This window comes from Polypterus senegalus, chromosome 11 (assembly GCF_016835505.1).
Source record: "Polypterus senegalus isolate Bchr_013 chromosome 11, ASM1683550v1, whole genome shotgun sequence".
Classification (NCBI taxonomy): domain Eukaryota; kingdom Metazoa; phylum Chordata; class Cladistia; order Polypteriformes; family Polypteridae; genus Polypterus; species Polypterus senegalus.
The window spans coordinates 157890762-157912018 of record NC_053164.1 but is presented as its reverse complement, the minus strand read 5'-3'; the positions used below and the strand labels follow the sequence as shown (position 1 = coordinate 157912018).

General features: G+C 38.9%; 1 protein-coding gene across 1 annotated transcript in view; it reads left to right on the top strand.

The window, feature by feature from the left end:
- The first annotated feature begins 1606 nt into the window (after positions 1 to 1606).
- klhl42 (kelch-like family, member 42) overlaps positions 1607 to 21257 on the top strand; it is a 71623-nt gene continuing 51972 nt past the window's right edge. Inside the window, exon 1 of the mRNA XM_039769965.1 lies at positions 1607 to 2697. Within this exon, the coding sequence (XP_039625899.1) occupies positions 1949 to 2697 (749 nt within the window). The 5' untranslated portion in view covers positions 1607 to 1948. The remainder of the gene's footprint in view (positions 2698 to 21257) is intronic.

The following is a 21257-nucleotide window of genomic DNA, read 5'->3' as shown; positions in this document are numbered from 1 at the left end:
GAGGGAGCGAGTGGCTCCAACCAAAGGGGTGCAAAAACCTTGGAGGGGGTGCCGAAGGAGTGGGCCCCGGGGTACCGATAAGAGGGGGGAGCGCAGCCTGTGTGAGGCACAGGAGGACACCAAGTGGTGGTGTCCAGGTGGCGCCTCCGCCCCTATCCCTGTTGGGAGAACAGGGCCGGACCTCGGCTGCCCAGGAGTAGGACCCGCTTTAGGGGTAAGCTGCCCTCGCGGGACGTGTTGCTCCTCCCGAGTGGTCTTTGCTGGCTGTGGGGCACTGGCAGGGATGCCAGGGGCAACGACCCGGCCGGGACACCTTGAGGGACCGGAAGAGGGTCTACACCCGCCCTGGAACACGTGGGGGCCGCCATCCTGGTTGCTTTGGGGGCCACGGGTAGAGGGCTTGGAAGCCCAACCCTGTAGGGACCCGTGGTCACGGCCAGGGGACGCCTAATGCCTTGGGGAACCTGGACCTCAGCACTTCCGCCACACCAGGAAGTGCTGGGGGGAAGAGGAGCAGGGACACCCGGAGAGCTTCCGGGAGAACAGCCAGCACTTCCGCCACACTGGGGCGTGTCCAGGGAGGAGTGCCGGGAAACACCTGGAGCCCATCCGGGATGAAATAAAAGGGGCCGTCTCCCTTCATTCGAGGCTGGAGTCGGGTGGAAGCAGGACAAAGCAGGAGAGAGAGTGGAGGCGGCCTGAAGAGAAAGGCATTGTGTGGCCAGGACTGTGTGGGGGTTCGTGTGTGTGTACTTGAAATTATTGTATATAGTGTTGTAAATAAACGTGTGGTGGTGTTTAACAACATGTCTGCCTGTCTGTGCCAGGGCCGCGTCCACACAGTCTATATTAAATAGCAAGGGTCCTCGACCTCATGCTGCTTCTTGTCATAATTATTTTTTTCAAAAATATTTTTGCAAGAAGCCTAAAGTAAAATAATAATAAAAATAAAATAGAAACATATATGATAATATCCATCCATCCATTTTCTAACCCGCTGAATCCGAACACAGGGTCACGGGGGTCTGCTGGAGCCAATCCCAGCCAACACAGGGAACAAGGCAGGAACCAATCCTGGGCAGGGTGCCAACCCACTGCAGGACACACACAAACACACCAAGGCCAATTTAGAATCACCAATCCACCTAACCTGCATGTCTTTGGATTGTGGGAGGAAACCGGAGCGCCCAGAGGAAACCCACGCAGACACGGGAGAACATGCAAACTCCACGCAGGAGTATATATATGGATTTTTAAAATAATTTTATATACAGTAGTACCAAATTCATTCACTTCATGTGACGTTTGTATGACATTCTTGATTAAATATGCTCAGTGAACCTAAATAAATCCCTTGTTTCCTGCTGACACATCCATCCCTGCCTCTTAAATTCATTCCACGCTCCCGAGCCGATATCTGCTATCAATCGGGGCAGGCATATTATAAAGGAAGGGTTTTGCTAATATAATATCACAAAACGTTGGGCGACATTCTACTTTTCCGTTGTTCACATTTTAAGGGCAGAATCCATTTTACTGGAATAAACTTTACCGCAGAATGCGGAGCGCGGGGTTATACGCCTTTAAGAGAATTTATTGTGAACTCTCCTCCTGCGTAACAGGAAGGACAGACGCTAAGAAGTGAACCGTTTTAGAAGCGCTTCCCTTGTAATACAAAACAACTGAAGCTGTGATGTGTTGTTTTGCTTTGGAATAAATGTCCAGGCAAAAAGTCGTGTTTATGAGATACGGCATAAGTATGAGAGAAGGGTGACGAAGAAGAAGGCGGCAGTGCGGTATAGCTAAACATCGCCTTATATAGATGCAGTTTGCGTTCAGTTTGTTACGAACACGGGTAGCTACTTTTAAGTCAAAAAATGTAAACAACGAGATTGCGCGTGTTTGGTGAGAACGAGGGAGGCTAACTGACGGAGGTACCCAGTCAAACATGTCAACTGACGAAATCGTTGCCATTATTATGGAAGATAAAACATACAATGTGAGCAAAAGCAAACTGATTGAGAACAGCGATTATTTTCGTGCTTTGTTCAGTTCTGGCATGCGGGAATCCAAAGAAAACCGTGTCCAGCTACAGGGCCTGAGTGCTCACGGCCTGGAGCTGGTCCTCCGCTTCATCAACACCTCCCAAGTTCACGTCGATAACGATAACCTGGAAGACTTAATCCAGGCTGCAACTTTCCTGCAGGTAACAGCCATCTATAAGTTGCTACTTTCCGAGATTTGCCAGGACAACTGTTTAGAGCTGTACTATCTGGCCGACCTCTATGGCCTTGTTGATCTCAGGACAGCCTGTCTCACATTCATGGCTTGCTATTACCATGTAATGCTGAGGAGGGAGGAGTTCAGGTGTTTGCCAGCCGCATTTGGGCAACAAGTGAAGGATCTACGGATGAAAGGTAGAGCCACCTTGATGGCATTTGGAGACTTCAGTGGTATATCTCAGGATTCACTGCTGTCAATGCTGAGGTATGAGGAGGTCGCTCAACGGTGGCTTCCTTTTGATTGCAACTTTCCTGCAGATATGGTCAATGTCAGGGGATATGGATCAGCCGTCTTGGACAACTATTTCTTTATAGTTGGGGGCTATAGGATAACCAGTCAGGAAATTTCTGCAGCTCATTGTTACAACCCCAGTCAAAATGAATGGATCCAGATTGCATCTCTAAACCAGAAAAGGTATTTTTGTTAGTTCACAAAAAATACATTTAAATGCCTTTTAGTGTTCCGTCGCTAAGAGTTTACTTTCACCAGTTTGTTTTTTTTTTTTTTTTGTTGCACAGAACCAGAATTCATTAGTGTTTATGTGAATCCACACCACTATTTTAATATTAGTATTTATTATTATTCATTAAACCCTGTTTCACATTTTTGGGTAATACAAAAGGGACTGCATCACTATTAAGCCATATAAGTTGTCATTCTGGTATTCATTGTGTCATAGCTGATGTCTCTGAAATTTAAACTTAAAAGTCAGTGGCAGGTAAACAAGATTTTAATTCCAAGCCACAATGTATTCTGTGGTTTCATTGGAATATTGAAGGTATTAATAAGTTTATGATAACATGGAACTAGTTAGGATTACTTGGCCGGAAGCTAGCCAAGTGATCTTGAAAACCTCTCCATCATGGCACAACACTCCCAGGCACTAATATGTTCAGTTCTTACAACTGTCTTCTTGAGAATACATTATTATAGTCTCCTTCCTCTCATCTTAATGTTCTCTCTTTCTTTCTCTCTCCTCATGGCATAAACACATTTCGATAGATATAATATTATCTTACTTTTAGCATTTGCATGTTTTTTAATTTGCTATTATACTCCATTTTGACTTTATGTAGAGCAACATTATTTACAGCAGTAAATTCAAATTTTGCAATAAAGTTAACCGTGAATCTTTTTAGCACGTTTCTTCTTTTTCCAAAAGAATTCTTGCTTGACTAATCCCTCCCATGCAGATAAGCTTTATCTAAATACCTAATTTGCTTCTTTCACTGTTCAGTCCATATTCTGAAATGCAATACACAGAAGGGCACAGTTTAATAAGAAATTTAGTAAAGATTTGTTTCAATGATCTGTGTGTAAGGTTATTTGAGTCTACATTGGCCAAATGTGATAAAGTATAAGGACTGGTTCCTGCCTTGCACCTTTTGCTGCGGATATAAACTCTGGCTTCTGACAGCGCTATATTAAAAATTAAACATGTCTAGAAGATGAATAGGTATATTAGAGCACAAGTCCACTGTCTGTGTTGCAATGAAGCATACACCAGTGCACAAATCATTGCTTCATTAATTTTCAGACGGCTCAAAATTTTTATATCCATGTTTTATAGATCAATTAACATCTTTAACATCAGTAAAATTTGTTATTTGTATTTTAGGCCTTTAATTGTTTGTGTGTGTGGTTTTTATTTATTTATTATTTTTTAGTATATGGTTTCTTTGTTGAGACATTCAATCATAAATATTAAAAAAAAAATGTAAAGCAGTTTAAGTGCACTAGATTTACTGGAGACCAATGACATTTCTTATTTTCTCTAATTCAGTTTTATTAGCGTTAACTTCTTGCATTTATTTGGTTAACACTTTAGGTACTGCAAAATTCATTAAATACTCATTTAGTCTTATGTAACAAGACCATAACAAAGGCATCTTTTGATTTTAGCAATTAACCATCTCTACAGTGTAGCCTAATAAATAGATAGCAATTATCCATCTGTACAGTGTAGCCTAATAAATGCACTATCTAAACCAAATTGTTACATTTTCATTTAGTTTTTTAAATCAGTATTTTGTTCAGTGTTATCTTAATAATTGTTTTTTTTCTTCAATATCCACTTAAGGAAAATTAAAATATTAATTTTGTGCGGAAGAAACCAATTAAGTAACAGTTGTAACTGGAGACTTACTTAGTTTGGTATCCAAAGATGTTGGAAAGAATAAATGTATCAAGTAATTTTACAAAAAAGTTACAAATGTCCATGTGTGTAATATATATTTTTCTTTGCAAAGTCTTTGGAACAGTTAAATAGGCAGTTGTTCCTGTGTTTGGCTTGAGTTCAGAAATGATTAGATTAACAAGTATAACAAGACATAGCTTAATTAAAGGCAACTTTTACTTTATCTAAGGAACATTTTGTGAATGAAAACATGCAAGACTGAATCTTAATAAATTATCTGAAGTGATTGATTTTGGAAATCTGCATAGAATCTTGAAAATGTAATGGGATAATGTACTGTACAATAAATATGTATGTACCAAATTATTCCATGTGAATAACAATTTAAAATGATTTCTTTCTTATGTATTGGTGGCTGGATATTAATTAAAAGCTTTGTTGCCAAAAGACCATTTTAAGAATTGTGTCTTAAACTATTTGTTCTTCCACATTTGTAGTGTTTTTTTTTTTTTTAATATATATGATCCTTTTTTTCCCATCAGTTTTACTGCTTAGGTTGTATTCGCTGTATACTGTGATAGAAACCAGGCCATCAGCGAGCCTCCAACCATGAGCACACAGAGTCCCGGGTTCTAATAATGTAAGGTATATTAACCAAATTATTTCCAAAGTTAAAAAAAGCACAAGCACAAACAGGTTCTCTTTTCTCACAATTCTCTCTCTCTCTCTCACTGCCCTTCTCCAGTCAAGTGTTGCTGTACGTCCTCCCAACTCCGACTTGCCTGGATAAGGGTGTGCGGTCCTCTTTTATTAAGGACCTGGGAGTAAGGCCACTGCTGAATGGAAGTACTTCCAGGTCATATGGAAGTCCCATACTTTAGGGAGCACATCTCCTGCAGCGCCCCTTGTGGCATCCACGATCCCCAGCAGGACTCTGGTACTGGACTACAACTCCTGGCTTTTCCTGCTAGTTCCTGAATGGGTGCTGATACGGAGGGCTGCTGCCATCTAATGCCAGGAGGGAATAAATATTCCCCAGCGACAGTCCATCCCTGCCTTCTTCTGTCTTGGCCAGGGAAGGTATAAAGTCTATATCTGGTGGGGATGCCTGTCCATTTATTCAGGGCCTTCTGTCCAGGTAAGGGATCTTCTGGACTCCTGGATGGGCAGCGTCCCTCCTACAATACATACTGTATCCTGTAAAGACTAACATATTTTATTTTAAACCTTTTGTCACTGTCAGTGAGAACTTTACTATAAACCTTTTGTCACTGTCAGTGAGAACTTTACTACACTGTGCCTTTTCTAGACTACATTAGGATTAAAGAGTATCATGACACTTTGCAAGTACAACTATTAAAAAAAAAGACACACCATTAGAAACTGAAAGGCTAAGTTTGATTTAGCTGTTAAAAATTATAACTTACGATTTTGATGTTTCTAATGTTCAAAATGTGGTTGTTTAAAGTATCAGAGGCAAAATGTTGTATAGCCAGTCTTTAAAGGATATCATTTAGAAACTTGTTTCTCATAATGCAAGTCTGAATATATTGTAGTCACCTTTTTAATATGACACAAATATAGCACATTAGTGTTTCACCTCTTAAAGCAAAAATGGGTCTGACCTGATAGAATCAGAAAATCACAATAATGAGTCATTTCTGAAGTGGAGATTTTTTTTTTTATTTTTGTACCATCTGCATCATCATCCATCCATCCATTTTCCAACCCGTTGAATCCAAACACAGGGGTCTGCTGGAGCCAATCCCAGCCAACACAGGGTGCAAGGCAGGAACCAATCCCGGGCAGGGCGCCAACCCACCGCAGGAGACACACACCCACACACCAAGCACAATTTAGATTCGCCAATCCACCTAACCTGCATGTCTTTGGACTGTGAGAGGAAACCGGAGGAAACTCATGCAGAGAACATGCAAACTCCACGCAGGGAGGACCCGGGAAGCGAACCCTGGTCTCCTAACTGCGAGGCAGCAGCGCTACCACTGCCCCACCATTTAGAGATCATTTCGATCTCAATAATCATTTAGAGATTATTATAGGTATATCCTTTATACGCCACACAGAACTTCTGATACATAAAAACACCACCCAAGGCAGTTAAATATCGCTAAATATTAGCAACAAGTCATATAATACATAAATGCTTAAAAGATTTATTCCTAGTTTAAATACAGTCCACTTGTTAACAGATTTTTCTGCTTCAATTTGGCAAACAGAGACACTATACAGATGAGTTCATTTTTCTTCAGCTGTTTGGTAGATGAAATTGTAATAATTAAAAATATACTCATTGTTGTTTTGGAGACAAAATAATATCTTAGCATGTCACAACCTACATTTGTAATATAATTCCTGTTCCCCCTCATTTTTTGAAAGCTAAAGCAAAAAAAAACTGGTTTATAATTTCATTTTCAGCATAGCCAGTTATTTCGGTACTTACTGTCTTTGAGATGCAGTAACATGTTGTGAAATTTTTTTTGTAAGTGGTCACAGTACGTCAAGCTTCAATGAAGCTTTTTTGTGTTTCTTTTTTAGTTCTTATTGTGAATTGGTCTGTGTTGTGTGTTGCACTGCTTCCAACATTCTAGAAAATGTGTATAGTTTAGTGCTGGTGTTACAAGTGGGTTGTGTGTCAGGAAAAATGCATTAAATCTTTGGAAAGGTTAAGAGCTTCTGTTGAGAGGAGTATGCAAACACAATGTACTTGTGCTTTCAGGATTTAGGAAGTTGTATAAGTGGGATTTGGAGTAAAGTATTTTTCTTCAGCCTGTAACAAAAATGGGATGTGTTTGTTGCAAATTATTTTTGGCTACCATACTGTGTCCTTCACCATTTCCACATTTCCAAAGGAAGTTCACAAACTTGAAGCTATTCCAGAAAATATTGTTGTCTGTTCATGTTTCAGATTTTAGTCCTTTATTGGGATTATAAAAGAAAATGCCATAATTACAAGTGGCATCCTTTAACATGAACTGTGAATAATGTAGATAGAATTAACTAATATTCCCTAAAAAGTGCAGAGGTAGATTTGCTGCAGTCCTCCTAGCATTCCTACAGTTAGAACACAGATTCTTTCCAATGGGCTTAGTAAGTCATGTACAGTAAGCATTCACCCAGATTTTGGCCTTTTGTACAAATACTTATGGAATTATTCTTCTTTAATCTGACATTGGGTGTTATATAAATTATCTCTTCTGAAGAAATTTACTACCAGTGAATTTGGATATGCCTTACAATGTTTCTCCAAATGCCCATGTCAACAGTAAATTAGTTTGTTTGCAAAGTTAATCGTGTATGGCATCTGGAATAAAGAAATGGGCTAATGTCAGATCAGAGTGTATTATTTTGCTTAAAATTAGTTATTTTTGGGAAACATGATGAAATATTGGTGGGTACTACTATCTCATTGATCCTGTCGCTTGGGTTTGATGTGAAGTTTGCACATTCTACATCTTCATGAGTTTTCCTTCCAAATTTTTTCCAACTGATTTTTTTGAAATTAGCCCCTGTGTTTGTATGTGAATGAGGTTGGGAATTGCAATGGACTGGCACACTGTCCAAGGTTATTACCTGTCTTGAGTCCAAGCCTGCCCAGATAAGCTTCGGCCAGCAGTGTATTAAGCAGGTTGGAGGTTTTTGTTATTAACAAAAAAGACATGCAGGCATAACATAATTATACTGTGAAGCACATAAACCTATGCAGATTTTCACAGTGTTTGATTTGGACTACTCCCCATTTGACATTGGTCCTTGTGTGAATGTGGTTGTGCCCCTGAGTGGCGCTTGTAATGGTCTGGTGCTCTGTACAGAGCTGTAACCTGCCTTCCTTCTGAGGGTGTTGCCAGGATAGCCTCCAGCTGCCAGATAACATTCTGACACAGTCTAATGCAGGGTATGTGGTGGGGCACTGTTTTATGCAAATAGAGTGGATGTTAAAGGAAGCAGCAGAAATGTGTGGGGCCAAGTTGATTTTAGTAACAAAAATGCATATTCTATATCTGCCTGTCATAAATGTGTGGGTTCACTGGTTTACTTTTGAAATGATATTCACAGCTTAGAAGTAGAGCCATCTGAGAAAATTGTTTAAATATTATTTTTATATGGCATGATATGTCTATTACCTGCAAAAAGTGCTGAAATTCACACACTCACTTTTAACATTTAAACTTATTGATATTTTTCCTTAAGGAGCATGAGATCAGTCTTAATTTGAATATGTTCAAGTACAGTACCTATATAGCAAAAGCGTTTATCCTCGCTTGCACCAATCAATGCTGAAATCCTAAAATGGATCAAAGCAATATAATGTACTTGCAAAAAACAACATTCTCAAATTAATCATTTTACTGGTATGTCATCCTATGCTGTTTCCCGAATATGTCAAAGATCATAGTAATACAGCAGAATGTTATTACCTGACATTGCATGACCTAGCTGGCCAGAAAAAGTGAATGGTTCTTTATCATCACATCACTGCATACCCCAAGCCAATAACACAGAAAGTAAACATTCCACTAAACAGATTGAAGCTTACAATTGCTGTATAGCATTAAAAAGTAAAGTTTTATATATGATGTTAAAGAAGGAGCAATTAAGTTCCATCAATGAAACAGTTATCTTCTTTCATGTAAAAAAGATATTAATACAATATGATGCAATGCAATTTATATAGCCCGAAAACACCCAAGTGCTGCAGTGGGCTTTAACATGCCCTGCCTTTTGATAGCCCCCAAGCCTTGACTCTCTAAGAAGACAAGGAAAAACTACCCCCAAAAAAAAACAAAAAAAAAAAACAAAAAAACACTTGCCGGGGAGAAAAAAAAATCTGGATGAAACCTTGGGAAAGGCAATTCATAGAGAGACCCTTTCCAGGTAGTTTGGGCATGCAGTGGTTGTCAAAAAAGAGGGTAAATACACTATAATACACAGAATAGAACACAAATAATCCTCAATACAATATAATTGAGCAAGAGAAATATTACAAGTACAGAGCAGAATTCATCAGTAGATGATATCACATAATACGATAATATGGATTTGTTCAGAGTCCTGGAGATATCTCCCCCTATTGGCCATTCCACAACCGAGTCAGTGCTGGGCCAGCCAATCCTATGAAAGGACCCCTCTACCCGATAATAATAATTCTTTGCATTTATATAGTACTTTCCTCACTACTCAAAGCACTCAGCAATTGCAGGATAAGGGCCTTGCTCAAGGGCCCAACAGAGCAGTCCCTTTTGGCATTTACGGGATTCGAACCAGCAACCTTCCGATTGCCAGTGCAGACTGCCGATGCAGTCAGTACAGTTAATCAGCAGCTTTAGTCAGGATATGCTAAACTGAAGTAGTGAGTCTTTAGCCAGTATTTGAAAGTTGAGACTGAAGGGGCAATCCATTATAGCAGCAAGCAGACCATTCCACTGTTATTTTATTAGTCCTTGGAATCATAAGCAGACCGGCATCTTAATCTTAAAGTATGATCTTAATGCACGTTCTAGTTTGTAAGATATAAGTTCAAACAAGTAAGCCGGACCTTGGCCATTTAAGGCTTTATATGTTAAAAGGAGGATTTTGAAATCTACTCTGAACTTAACTGGGAGCCAGTATTAGGATTTAAGAACTGGAGTTATGTGTTCATATTTTCTTTGGATTAACTGTAAGCTGTGTAAAGAACAGTTTAAACATCCAGTGATCACCACATTGCTGTAGTCAGTCCTACTTGAAATAAATGTATAAATTAATTTCTCAGAATCCTACTTATTTATAAAACGCCTTAATTTCCCAACATTTTTAAGATAGAAAAAACATGATTTAGACAATTTTGTAATGTGTGCTTTAAATATGCTAGAATCAAAGATAACTACTAGAATGTAGGCTGATTCAGTAAAATTAATGGTGATTCCATTAATTTCATTGGTGAGTTAAATGATGACAAAATATTGTTGGAAACGGCATCATTCCCTCTAAAAATTAACATCTCTCCTTTATCATTGACGAGCTGTATCCCGTGGCTGCGCCCACATAGTAATGAAACAAGGCAAACTTTAAAAATCAGTAGATGTTGGCAGTATATCCGATTGTGTTAATCTCTGACGGGAGAGTGTTCCCCGCATGGGGAGAAAAGGACATGGCTGTGATATCTCTGGCAATCAACAGCTACCCTGTAAAACACATGGAGCTCTGATCTCTCTCTTTCAAAAACTGCAACTGTTACTTCTTAACAATCTTTAGATGATAATATCTGTTGAACAAACAGGTATCGCTAGCTAAGCGGAGGCAAGATGCACTCCAACATGTGGTGAGATATAGACCAACTCGAACAAAGGCTGGCGAGTGAATGAGAAAGGCCCCACCCCCCTGCTCTCGGCTCACAGCCACTCTCTTGGATATGCATAAATACATCGGTACAGCAAGTGAACTATGGTACTCAGCGCAATGAGAGAAGTCACAAAATTAACTGGAAAGTTCAAGCAAATTATAGAAAACAACCAGATTTAAATCTGTTAAGTATTTCTCTAGTGAAAAGCGGACAGACATACAGCCAGAACGCGCTTGGACCGCAAAATTTTTAAAACCTTTTCTTAGCGAGCACCTATGGGCCAATGGTAACCAGCATTCCAAAATTAAGTAGTTCTGGGCGGTATGACCAAAATTCTATACCACGGTATTGGACTGTATTTTTTTCCCATGCATGAGTGGATGATAACCACATTTTCCACTGCAATTACTGGCTAAGAATAACCTACTCCACTGTCATGAGAATTGTACATTGTACAAAAAAAAATAAATAAATAATGTGCACACTTGTATTAATACAGGTTTGCATGGCCCCATTAAGTGATAGTTTTCAAGGGGGTGGTACTAATGAAGAGAAGGAATCACATTGCATGACAGATGCAGTGAAAATATAGAGCCTTTTTATTGAACAAAGTTTGGAAACAACTTAAACTAAAATTTTGACAACATATTTTCATATATCCAAAGAGGCATTTAGACTTAGTAAAATATCCAGAGGTGCTTGTCAAAAGTTGTATTGCACTGAACATGTCTTCTAACAAACTATACTTTGTTAATGTTAACAAACTCTGTCCACTGACACGTTAAAGTGACTTTTTAAACAACTTTACCATCATTAAACTACATAATATTTAAACTAATGAATAATAACAATAAATAATAGTGCAACTTCCAGCAATAATACTATTACTTCCAAGACTTCAAGCCCAGGTGCATTACACAGTACAGTATTCACCAAATTAAAATAAAACAAGTGCAACTTGGTGATACCAACTGAACCATGATTAAGGCAAACTGCATTAATATAGACCTTGCTTCAAGCTAAGCTATATACATAAATAATAAAACTGCAATTTGCATTTATAATGCTATTTGTGGTATAGCCCTACGGAAGCGTATTAGGGCCACAGTGAAGAAAAAAAAACTGTATGTGGAGAATAAAGTCGACATGTTGACTTTATTCTCAACGTTTCCACTTTAATCTCGACACTTGGATCCCCAAGAAATACAGTAAAACCCAGAGCAAGAAGAGGCTCCGACGGGGGCCGCTGTCTTGGCGTTACCACGAGATGTGCTGCTGAAGATGGCTCCCTCAGATGGCCCTGAGTGTTTCCCTGCTTTGAATGTTTGGCAACATTGATGAGCTGGGAGAGGGGAGCCTGGACAGCTATTTTAGACCCGTTTTTAACTGGAGAAGCCCTCCAAGCCGTATGGAAGCAACACATCCTCCTTCGCATGGCTGTGAGCCCAGTGCTCAAGGGGCGCCAGTTTCAGCTGTGACATATTGATCCGGATCTCCCTGTCCAAGGACAGGTCAGACCCTGATTTTGAATCGGCCAGCACAGACCTCCAGCGTTGCCAGCTCCATATGTAGGAGACCCCAGACAGAGTGCGAACACCATAGTACAGACTAAACGCAGCTGCTTTCGCTGTGATCAGCTGGGACATCTGGCTCGGGAGTGTCACCTTCCACCTGGTCAAACAATGGCTATCAGTATGGCCTAGGTATGCGGCTCTCAAGATTCTCCCAAGATGTTAAAAGAGGACAATTTTAAGGTCTCTATTACATTGGCTGGGTGAGAATTTTCAGCGCTGTTGGACTCGGGTAGCGACCTCTTCATAGTTCTCTGTGACTTGCTCATGCAGACCCCTTATAAGGCCACAGGCAAAGTGAAAATCTGCTGCGTCCATGGGGACCTTAAAACATACAAGACTATATTACTGCTTTTGAAATTTAAAGAGAAGAACTTTAAAGCTTGGACTGCCATATCAGACACCTGACCCTGGCCCCTCCTAATTGGAAAAAGGAATGTCCTATTCCCACCTGCAGAGCACCTACCTTCATAGTGGATAGAGAGGGGCTCGCCGCAAACAATGTCAGTCAAGGAAAAGGGTTTGAAATTGAACCAGAGTTGTCCGGCAAGCTCGGGGACGAATTGTCAAGTGAAGTCCCGGTACAGCTGTTCCGCCCTGTCACACTCACTAACAGCCACCACAGACCGGCGACTCAATATAGACAGACAAAAAATGAAATAGCAGTGGGAGGTGAGTGTGATGCTGCATCGCACACAGTAGCAGTGGGAAGTGAGGGCGATTCTGCATCAAACATCCAAGTTGTTGTCCAAGAGGAAGCAGAGACTGGCATCCAGATGGAGTTTGCTCACCAACAACAAACCGATAACAACTTGGATTTTGCATTCAGACAAGCCCATGTCACAAATGACTCTTACTATCTGGAGGGGGAGGTCCCAATTTTTTGATTCTGCCCAAATAAATCCCATTAAGACACTTTCTTGCTTTCACCTCCGTAACATATCCCGTGTTTGCTCCTTCCTCTGCTTTTCTAATGCTGAGAAACTTGTCCATGCTTTTATCACATCCCGCATTGATTATTGTAACTTGCTGCTGGGAGGTGCCCCTTCTAATCTTATATCACAGCTCCAGCTTATTCAAACTCTGCTGCAAGAGTCCTTACTCAAACCAGCAGCAGCAAGTACATCCTGCTCCGTCTTCACTGGCTCCCTGTGTCTTACAGAATCGAATATAAAATCCTACTAATAACCTCACGCCAAACTACATCAGTGACCTTCTTCATCACTATGTGCCTGACTAAGGTCCTCTGATTCAGGCAATCTTGTTGTGCCCCACACTAATCTACACTCCATGGGAGACAGGGCCTTCAGCTGTATAGCGCCCAGACTTTGGAATCACCTACTGAAATTAATCAGATCATCTGACTCCATGAATTCTTTTAAAAAACAACTGAAAACTCATCTGTTCTGGAAGGCTTTTAGCTGTACTTGACTTTATTACCCTTCTCTCAGTTTACCTCTCTGTCAAGATGCTCATGTAACCAGTATGGGTGTGTGCTAGACCATCAATTATGTTGTCTGTTAGGCTTTTTTTCCTCTGAATTCACTGTCGTAATCTTCTTTATTTATTTATTTGGTTTGTACAATGCTATACACTGTATACCCTGCCGTTCTTTCTTAGATTCTGTAAATACCTTGAGCATGGGAAAGGCGCTATATAAAATTATTGTTATAATTATTTTAAAACCCCACATTTTTTTTTTGCTTAAAGATGATTTTGTGTATCAGGTGATTTCTAATTGCATGGGTGATGGACATATCGACTAGTAGGTAGTACCAAGTGAGCATAGGGAGAAGGTTTTTAAAAAATTGGTCATAGTTAAGTTTTTGGGGTTCATCTCAGTGCAGAAAAGATGACGGAACGCATTTTTAAACGCTTTTTATTGGGTGAATATATGCCAGGATGTGGTACTATTTTGTAAAGCCTGACTCGAATGCCAAATAGTTTCTGCTCACAGACCTGTCTGAGCACCCCTTGTACCGTTGCCTATTTTAGACATCCCCTTTGGGAGGGTGAAATTAGATATTATTGGCCTGCTTCCCAGGAGTAAAAGTGGCTTTCGGTATATGCCTGTGTTAATCGATTACGCCACAAGATACCCAGAAGAAGCAATGCTGCGACTGGCGGACGCTCAGACTGTTGCAATGGCACTTTCAGACATGTTGACACATACTGGTATCCCTCACAAGATCCTCATTGATCAGGGCACACCCTTTATGTCTCACATTATGAAGCAGCTATGCGATAGTTTCAGAATTAAGCAGTTACACTCCATGGTTTATCATCTTCAGACAAATGGCCTGACAGAATGATTTAATAAAACCCTAAAACAGATGATTCGACGGGTAGCCTATGATGATCCAACTTCCTGGGGCAATGTAGTACCTTTCCTTTAAAGCACTTTGAGCTAGATTTTTTTGTATGAAAATGTGCTATATAAATAAATGTTGTTGTTGTTGTTTCCTCCTGTTTGCTGTCTGGGAAAGCCTGCAAGCTTCAATTGGAATACGTCCTTTCAAATTATTATTTGGCTGGTGACCGCACGGAGTGTTTTTCTGGATGAATGGATGTGAACTCGTGAGGCAACACCTAGGCCACTGAATGACATCTTGAGGCCAGGACACAAATAATCATCAAAATTTTTGATTAAAGAAAAAGTTAAATGTAGTAGGTAGGAATTATCACGCCACCATCACAACCCGTGTGCTGATGTTTTTCCCCTCCTACTCCTGAGTCTCCCCTTTAAGGTCAAAACTTAAATGAGAAGCTTTTGCCTACCAAAATTTAAGTCTGTGGCTTATTAAACTGTAATGTGGTTATACTGTATGTGTGTGTGTGTGTATATGTATATATATATATATATATATATATATATATATATATATATATATATATATATATATATATATATATATATATATATACTAGCAGAATACCAGCACCGAGCGAGAAGTAGTGTGTTAAAGAAGTTATGAAAAGAAAAGCAAACATTTTAAAAATAGCGTAAGATGATTGTTAATGTAATTGTGTTGTCAGTTGATATGAGTGTTGTTGGTCATATCTATCTATATATATATATATATATATATATATATAGCAAAATAGCTGCGATTGGCAGCGAGAAGTAAAAAGAAAAGGAAACATTTTAATAATAACGTAACATGATTGACAATGTAATTGTTTTGTAATTGTCATGAGTGTTGCTGGCATATATATATATATATATATATATATATATATATATATACACACACACACAGACACATATATAAACATATATATATATATATATATATATATATATATACACATCTATACACATATATATATATACAGTTATATATATATACATATACACACATACATATATATACATATACATATATATACACATACTGTATATATACACACACACATATATACAAATCTACATATATATATCTACATATATATATTAGGGGTGGGACTCGATTAAAAAAATTAATCCAATTAATTAGAGGCTGTGTAAGAATTAATCTTGATTAATCGTATGTAATCGCACACGTAAATTTGCCCCAAATCGCAAATGTTTTTTTTTTTTTTATTTAAAAAGGTTTTAGTGGGCGACAGAATCAAATAATAGACATGGACATGAATATTGTAAACTGAAGCTGTTTTAATTTCTGGAAAAAAAAGCTTTTAAACTGCATTTGAATTCAAAACAGAAACAAAAATATCATCCCTGGTTAAAATTGGGCAGACTTAAAAATAAAGTGGTAGTTTAAGTACTTTAAGTACATTTTCAGAATAGTATTGTCTTTAAATAATAATAACCAAAATTTCACCATAAAGTGCAGTTTTTCTTCTTAAAAAATAAGTCAGAAACATAAAAGGTAATTTGACCAGCTTACTCTTTAAACTCTGAGTAACATTAGCCAAAATTATTTTGTACATTAGGCTAAAACAGTGTGATCATTGAACATTTTGTAATTAGATGTATTTAGAATTACTAACGGTCACGGAAGTCCAATGATCCCCAGTAAGAGCCACAAAGTCCGCTTTCTGTAATGCATCTAATTTTGCTTGCTTTTCAGTGTGCACAAAACCATGCTTTTATCAAGGCTTTCGGGTAGTCGAAATGATCAGTCGTAGGAACGCACTTTATTCCGACTCTAACATTTTTGTAGCTGTGATGTGTGCATCAGTGTAATGGATGTACCAGGAAATCATGCATTGACAAAAGTTCCCGTTTGCTTGGAATTGAAAGTGTGATTAAATGCGTTATTTTTAGCGCGTTATGGAGTACATGCATCGAAGCTTCTCAACTGTGCTTGTGCTAAGAAAGGGAAAATTTTAAAAATAACGTAACATGATTCTGCGTTAACCTAATATTTTTCATACGTCCCAAACCAAGGAGATGGGAAGGTAAAATGAATCGGAAGAAGCGTACATAGTCAGTACATCCCTCTCGAATCGAACCTCAATGTCGGCGTTAGAGGCTTAAGACTCTACAATTGCGCCACCGCTTGTCTATGCTAAAGTATGTATTGTAGATCGGGCTATAGATATACATTTATATATATACCCGTGTATCGCAGTGGAGAAGTAGAAGTTATGAAAAAGAAAAGGGAACATTTTAAAAATAACGTAACATGATTGTCAATATACAGTAATTGTTTTGTGAGTGTTATTGAATGTTGCTGTCATCAAGGATTTGATTATCATTATTTCTTTCAATCAGGCTCGTATTTTATGCGATGTGTTCAAGTTACATTCCGTGTTTGTCAATCGTTGTAAAGATAAGAGGTTTCATTCATCGATTAGTTCCTTACTGCATCAATAAACAGCTCGTCTTCCTTTTTATCTGTGATGTGACAAACTGCATGCACGGGTTTTTTTTACGCTGTCTTCCTTTAGCGGGACATTGACTTTTCCACCGTGTGCTTTGTTTCCACAGTAGCTGCATTTATGAATATGCTTATCAGACGCTTCATATTTTTGCTGCCTTTTCAATTGTGTAATTCGGTTTTGTTCAGCTCTTTGGAACTGTTGCTTTTATCTGTGCACTGCATCAGTTCACGTGAGCCACTCGGTGTACTTGCATCGAAGGTTCCCAGCTGTGCTGGTGCCATCTCGTGCTATGTCCATAGCTTTATTTAATGTTACCTTAGTCCTGGCACTTAAAACTTTCTCTGGCAGTTTCGCTGAGTTTGTGTCAAACACCACCCTGACCATCTCATCTTCCTCTCCATAAGCACAGTCCTTCACCCGTGAATATTTACCCGTGGCAGTTTGCTATTGGATTGCCGCTGACGGATGGCCTTATATGGGCAGGCACTAAATTACAAACGCCAGCGGCAGCCTGTCTATAAACTTAATTTAAAGTGTAGGTTTACATCGTGCTTTGTTTCAAGTAGCAGAACTCGCTTCTTATTGTTTCGCTGCCTTCTCAATTATATAATGCATGTTTTCTTGAGCGCTTTTTTGAGGTCTTCCTGGTTTTCCATGTACTGCGTGATTACGTGGGAGGCGTGATGATGTCACACGAAACTCCCCCACGGCGTTGAAGCTCATCTCCATTACAGTAAATGGAGAAAAACTGCTTCCAGTTATGACCATTACGCATAGAATTTCGATATAAAACCTGTCCAACTTTTGTAAGGAAGCTGTAAGGAATCAACCTGCCAAATTTCAGCCTTCCACCCACACGGGAAGTTCGAGAATAGTGAGTGAGTGAGTGAGTGAGGGCTTTGCCTTTTATTAGTATAGATATATATATATATATATATATATATACTAACAAAATACCAGCTTCATGGAGAAGTAGTGTGTTAAAGAAGCAATGAAAAGAAAAGGAAACATTTTGAAAATAACGTAACATGATTGTCAATGTTATTGTTTTGTCACTGTTGTGAGTGATGAGTGTTGTTGTCATATATATATATATATATATAAATATATACACACACACACACACAAACATATATATATACATATCTATACATATACATACACACATACATACACACACACACATATAAACATATATCTACATATATACACACAGCTATTTCGTATCAGTGCAATACGCTGTTTTTTAAAACGGATGACACCCGCTCTTACGTGCAAGTCTGCGTGGATATTATGAACTATCGTATTTGTTCAAGTTCTATTTAAATTTTAAATAGAAGGAATTTTTATTTAGTCGACAGAAATATCTTTGGTAGGAATGGTAAAACAGACAGGAATATTATTCCTGAATAAATCAACTCAAACCTTAAACAACTTATAATATTTTGCTCTCCATAAAAATATATCCCGTCTAAATTATACAAGTTAGAAATAAAGTAAAATTAAAAGAACAAACATTCAAATTTCTTTACTCTTATGTAATTTTATATTTTATAAAAAATAAATTTAGATTTTAAATATCCCAAAAGATTTTGATCTCCATAAAAATATATCCTGTCAAAATTATACAAATTCAAATATGAACATGCTGCATAACAAAACCTAGAAATATAAATAAAATGTGTTCCTTTCAGCAATAACAAATCAAATCATTCAGTTGTCTTTGCTCATATGTCATTTTAGAGCTGGACGCCTGGCATCTTTTTGGCAACAGGTTCGTTTCTGTTTGGTGTGAGGTTCTGTGTTGTGGAGATTCTCAGGATGGATTGCAGGTGCTCATCAGTGAGGCGACTCCTGTGTGCTGTTTTGTTAGTCTTTATCACTGAGAAGAGCTTCTCACACAGATATGTGCTACCAAACATGCACAAGGTTCGAGCCGCATGTAGACGGACTTTTTGTTCTTCAAAGTCACCAAAGCGCCGTGCAAACTCAGTGCGTGCGCTCAGTTTATCAGCAAAGTGCGATTTGGGAACACCGTAGTGACGACTTGGTTTAACATTACTTGGTAATAGGGAAAGTGGGGCAAGTGGTTGTGTCTCCCATAAAAGCAGCTCAATTGAAATCACTTTGTGATTGTGCACGGGTAAAACGTCCGCTGAAGTGTCAGATTCTTATTTAATTCTTCTGCTTTCTGTATCTTCTGCATTGCATTCAGGTCTTTCAGGTTACCCTGATGTTTTGTTTTATAGTGCCGTCTTAGATTAAATTCTGTAATTACAGCCACATTAGCTCCACAAATGAGACACACGGGTTCAGTAAACATATACTCAGCCTCCCATCGGTTTTAAAGGCTCTATTTTCAGAATCAACTTTTCTCTTCAGCATCGTGTGAGCTAGCTTCGCAATAACTTGCAGCATCTTAAGGTAGACTTGATTAACGCGGTAACTGTTCGGCAAGGCAGCTGAAGCGCTGCATTATGGGATCTGTAGTTTATTGTGTTACCAGCGCTTCATATACCCGGCTTTAATAACAATAATACAGTATATAAAATGATCTCGGGCGGATATAATTACCGGGCGGATGTGGCCCTGCCCTTGAGTTTGACACATATGGACTAAATAGAACTTGAAAAGATATATTTTTTCAAATGTGATCGCGCAATTCAGATAGAGTTGACGCGCACTACAGCCTGCATGCCTCAATAAGTCATCCTCCCTGCCCTTACTTTTTACCGCTCATCTAATGAATACACTGAGTATGGCTTTACCAAAACAATCACTGATGGCGAATAAAGTATCCATTATTCGAGTATGTAGATCGGGTTATATATATATACATATATATATATATACCCGCGATCGCAGTGAGAAGTAGTGTGTTAAAAAGCTAGAAAAGAAAAGGGAACATTTTAAAAATAACGTAACATGACTGTCAATATACAGTATTTGTTTTGTGAGTGTTACTGAGTGTTGCTGTCATCAAGGATTTGATTATCATTATTTCTTTCAATCAGGTTCGTATTTGTAGGATGTGTTGTGTTCAAGTTACATTCCGTGTTTGTCAATCGTTGTAAAGATGACAGGTTTCATTCATCGATTCGTTTCTTACTGCATCAATAAACAGCTCGTCTTCTTCTTTATCTGAGACCTGACACACTGCATGCACGGGTTTTTTTTACACTGTCTTCCTTTAGCGGGACATTGACTTTTTCCAACGTGTGCTTTGTTTCGCAGTAGTTGGATTTATGAATATGCTTGTATGTATGAGACGCTTCATATTTTTGCTGCCTTTTCAATTGTGTAATTCGGTTTTGTTCAGCTCTTTGGAACTGTTGCCTTTTATCTGTGCACTGCGTCAGTTCACGTGAGCCACTCGGTGTACATGCATCGAAGGTTCCCAGCTGTGCTGGTGCCATCTCGTGCTATGTCCATGGCTGTATTTAATGTTACCTTAGTCCTGGCACTTAAAACTTTCTCTCGCAGTTTCGCTGAGTTTGTGTCAAACACCACCCTGACCATCTCATCTTCCTCTCCATAAGCACAGTCCTTCACCCGTGAATATTTACCCGTGGCAGTTTGCTATTGGATTGCCGCTGACGGACGGCCTTATATGGGCAGGCACTAAATTACAAACGCCAGCGCAGCCTGTCTATGAACTTAATTTAAAGTGTAGGTTTACATCGTGCTTTGTTTCAAGTAGCAGAACTCATGAATATGGTTGTATATGTCACTTCTTATTGTTTAGCTGCCTTCTCAATTATATAATGCATGTTTTCTTCAGCGCTTTTGAGGTCTTCCTGGTTTTCTATGTACTGCGTGATTACGTGGGAGGCGTGATGATGTCACACGAAACTCCGCCACGGCGTTGAAGCTCATCTCCATTACAGTAAATGGAGAAAAACTGCTTCCAGTTATGACCATTACGCGTAGAATTTCGATATAAAACCTGCCCAACTTTTGTAAGGAAGCTGTAAGGAATGAACCTGCCAAATTTCAGCCTTCCACCCACACGGGAAGTTGGAGAATTAGTGATGAGTCAGTGAGTGAGTGAGTGAGTGAGGGCTTTGCCTTTTATTAGTATAGAGATATATATATA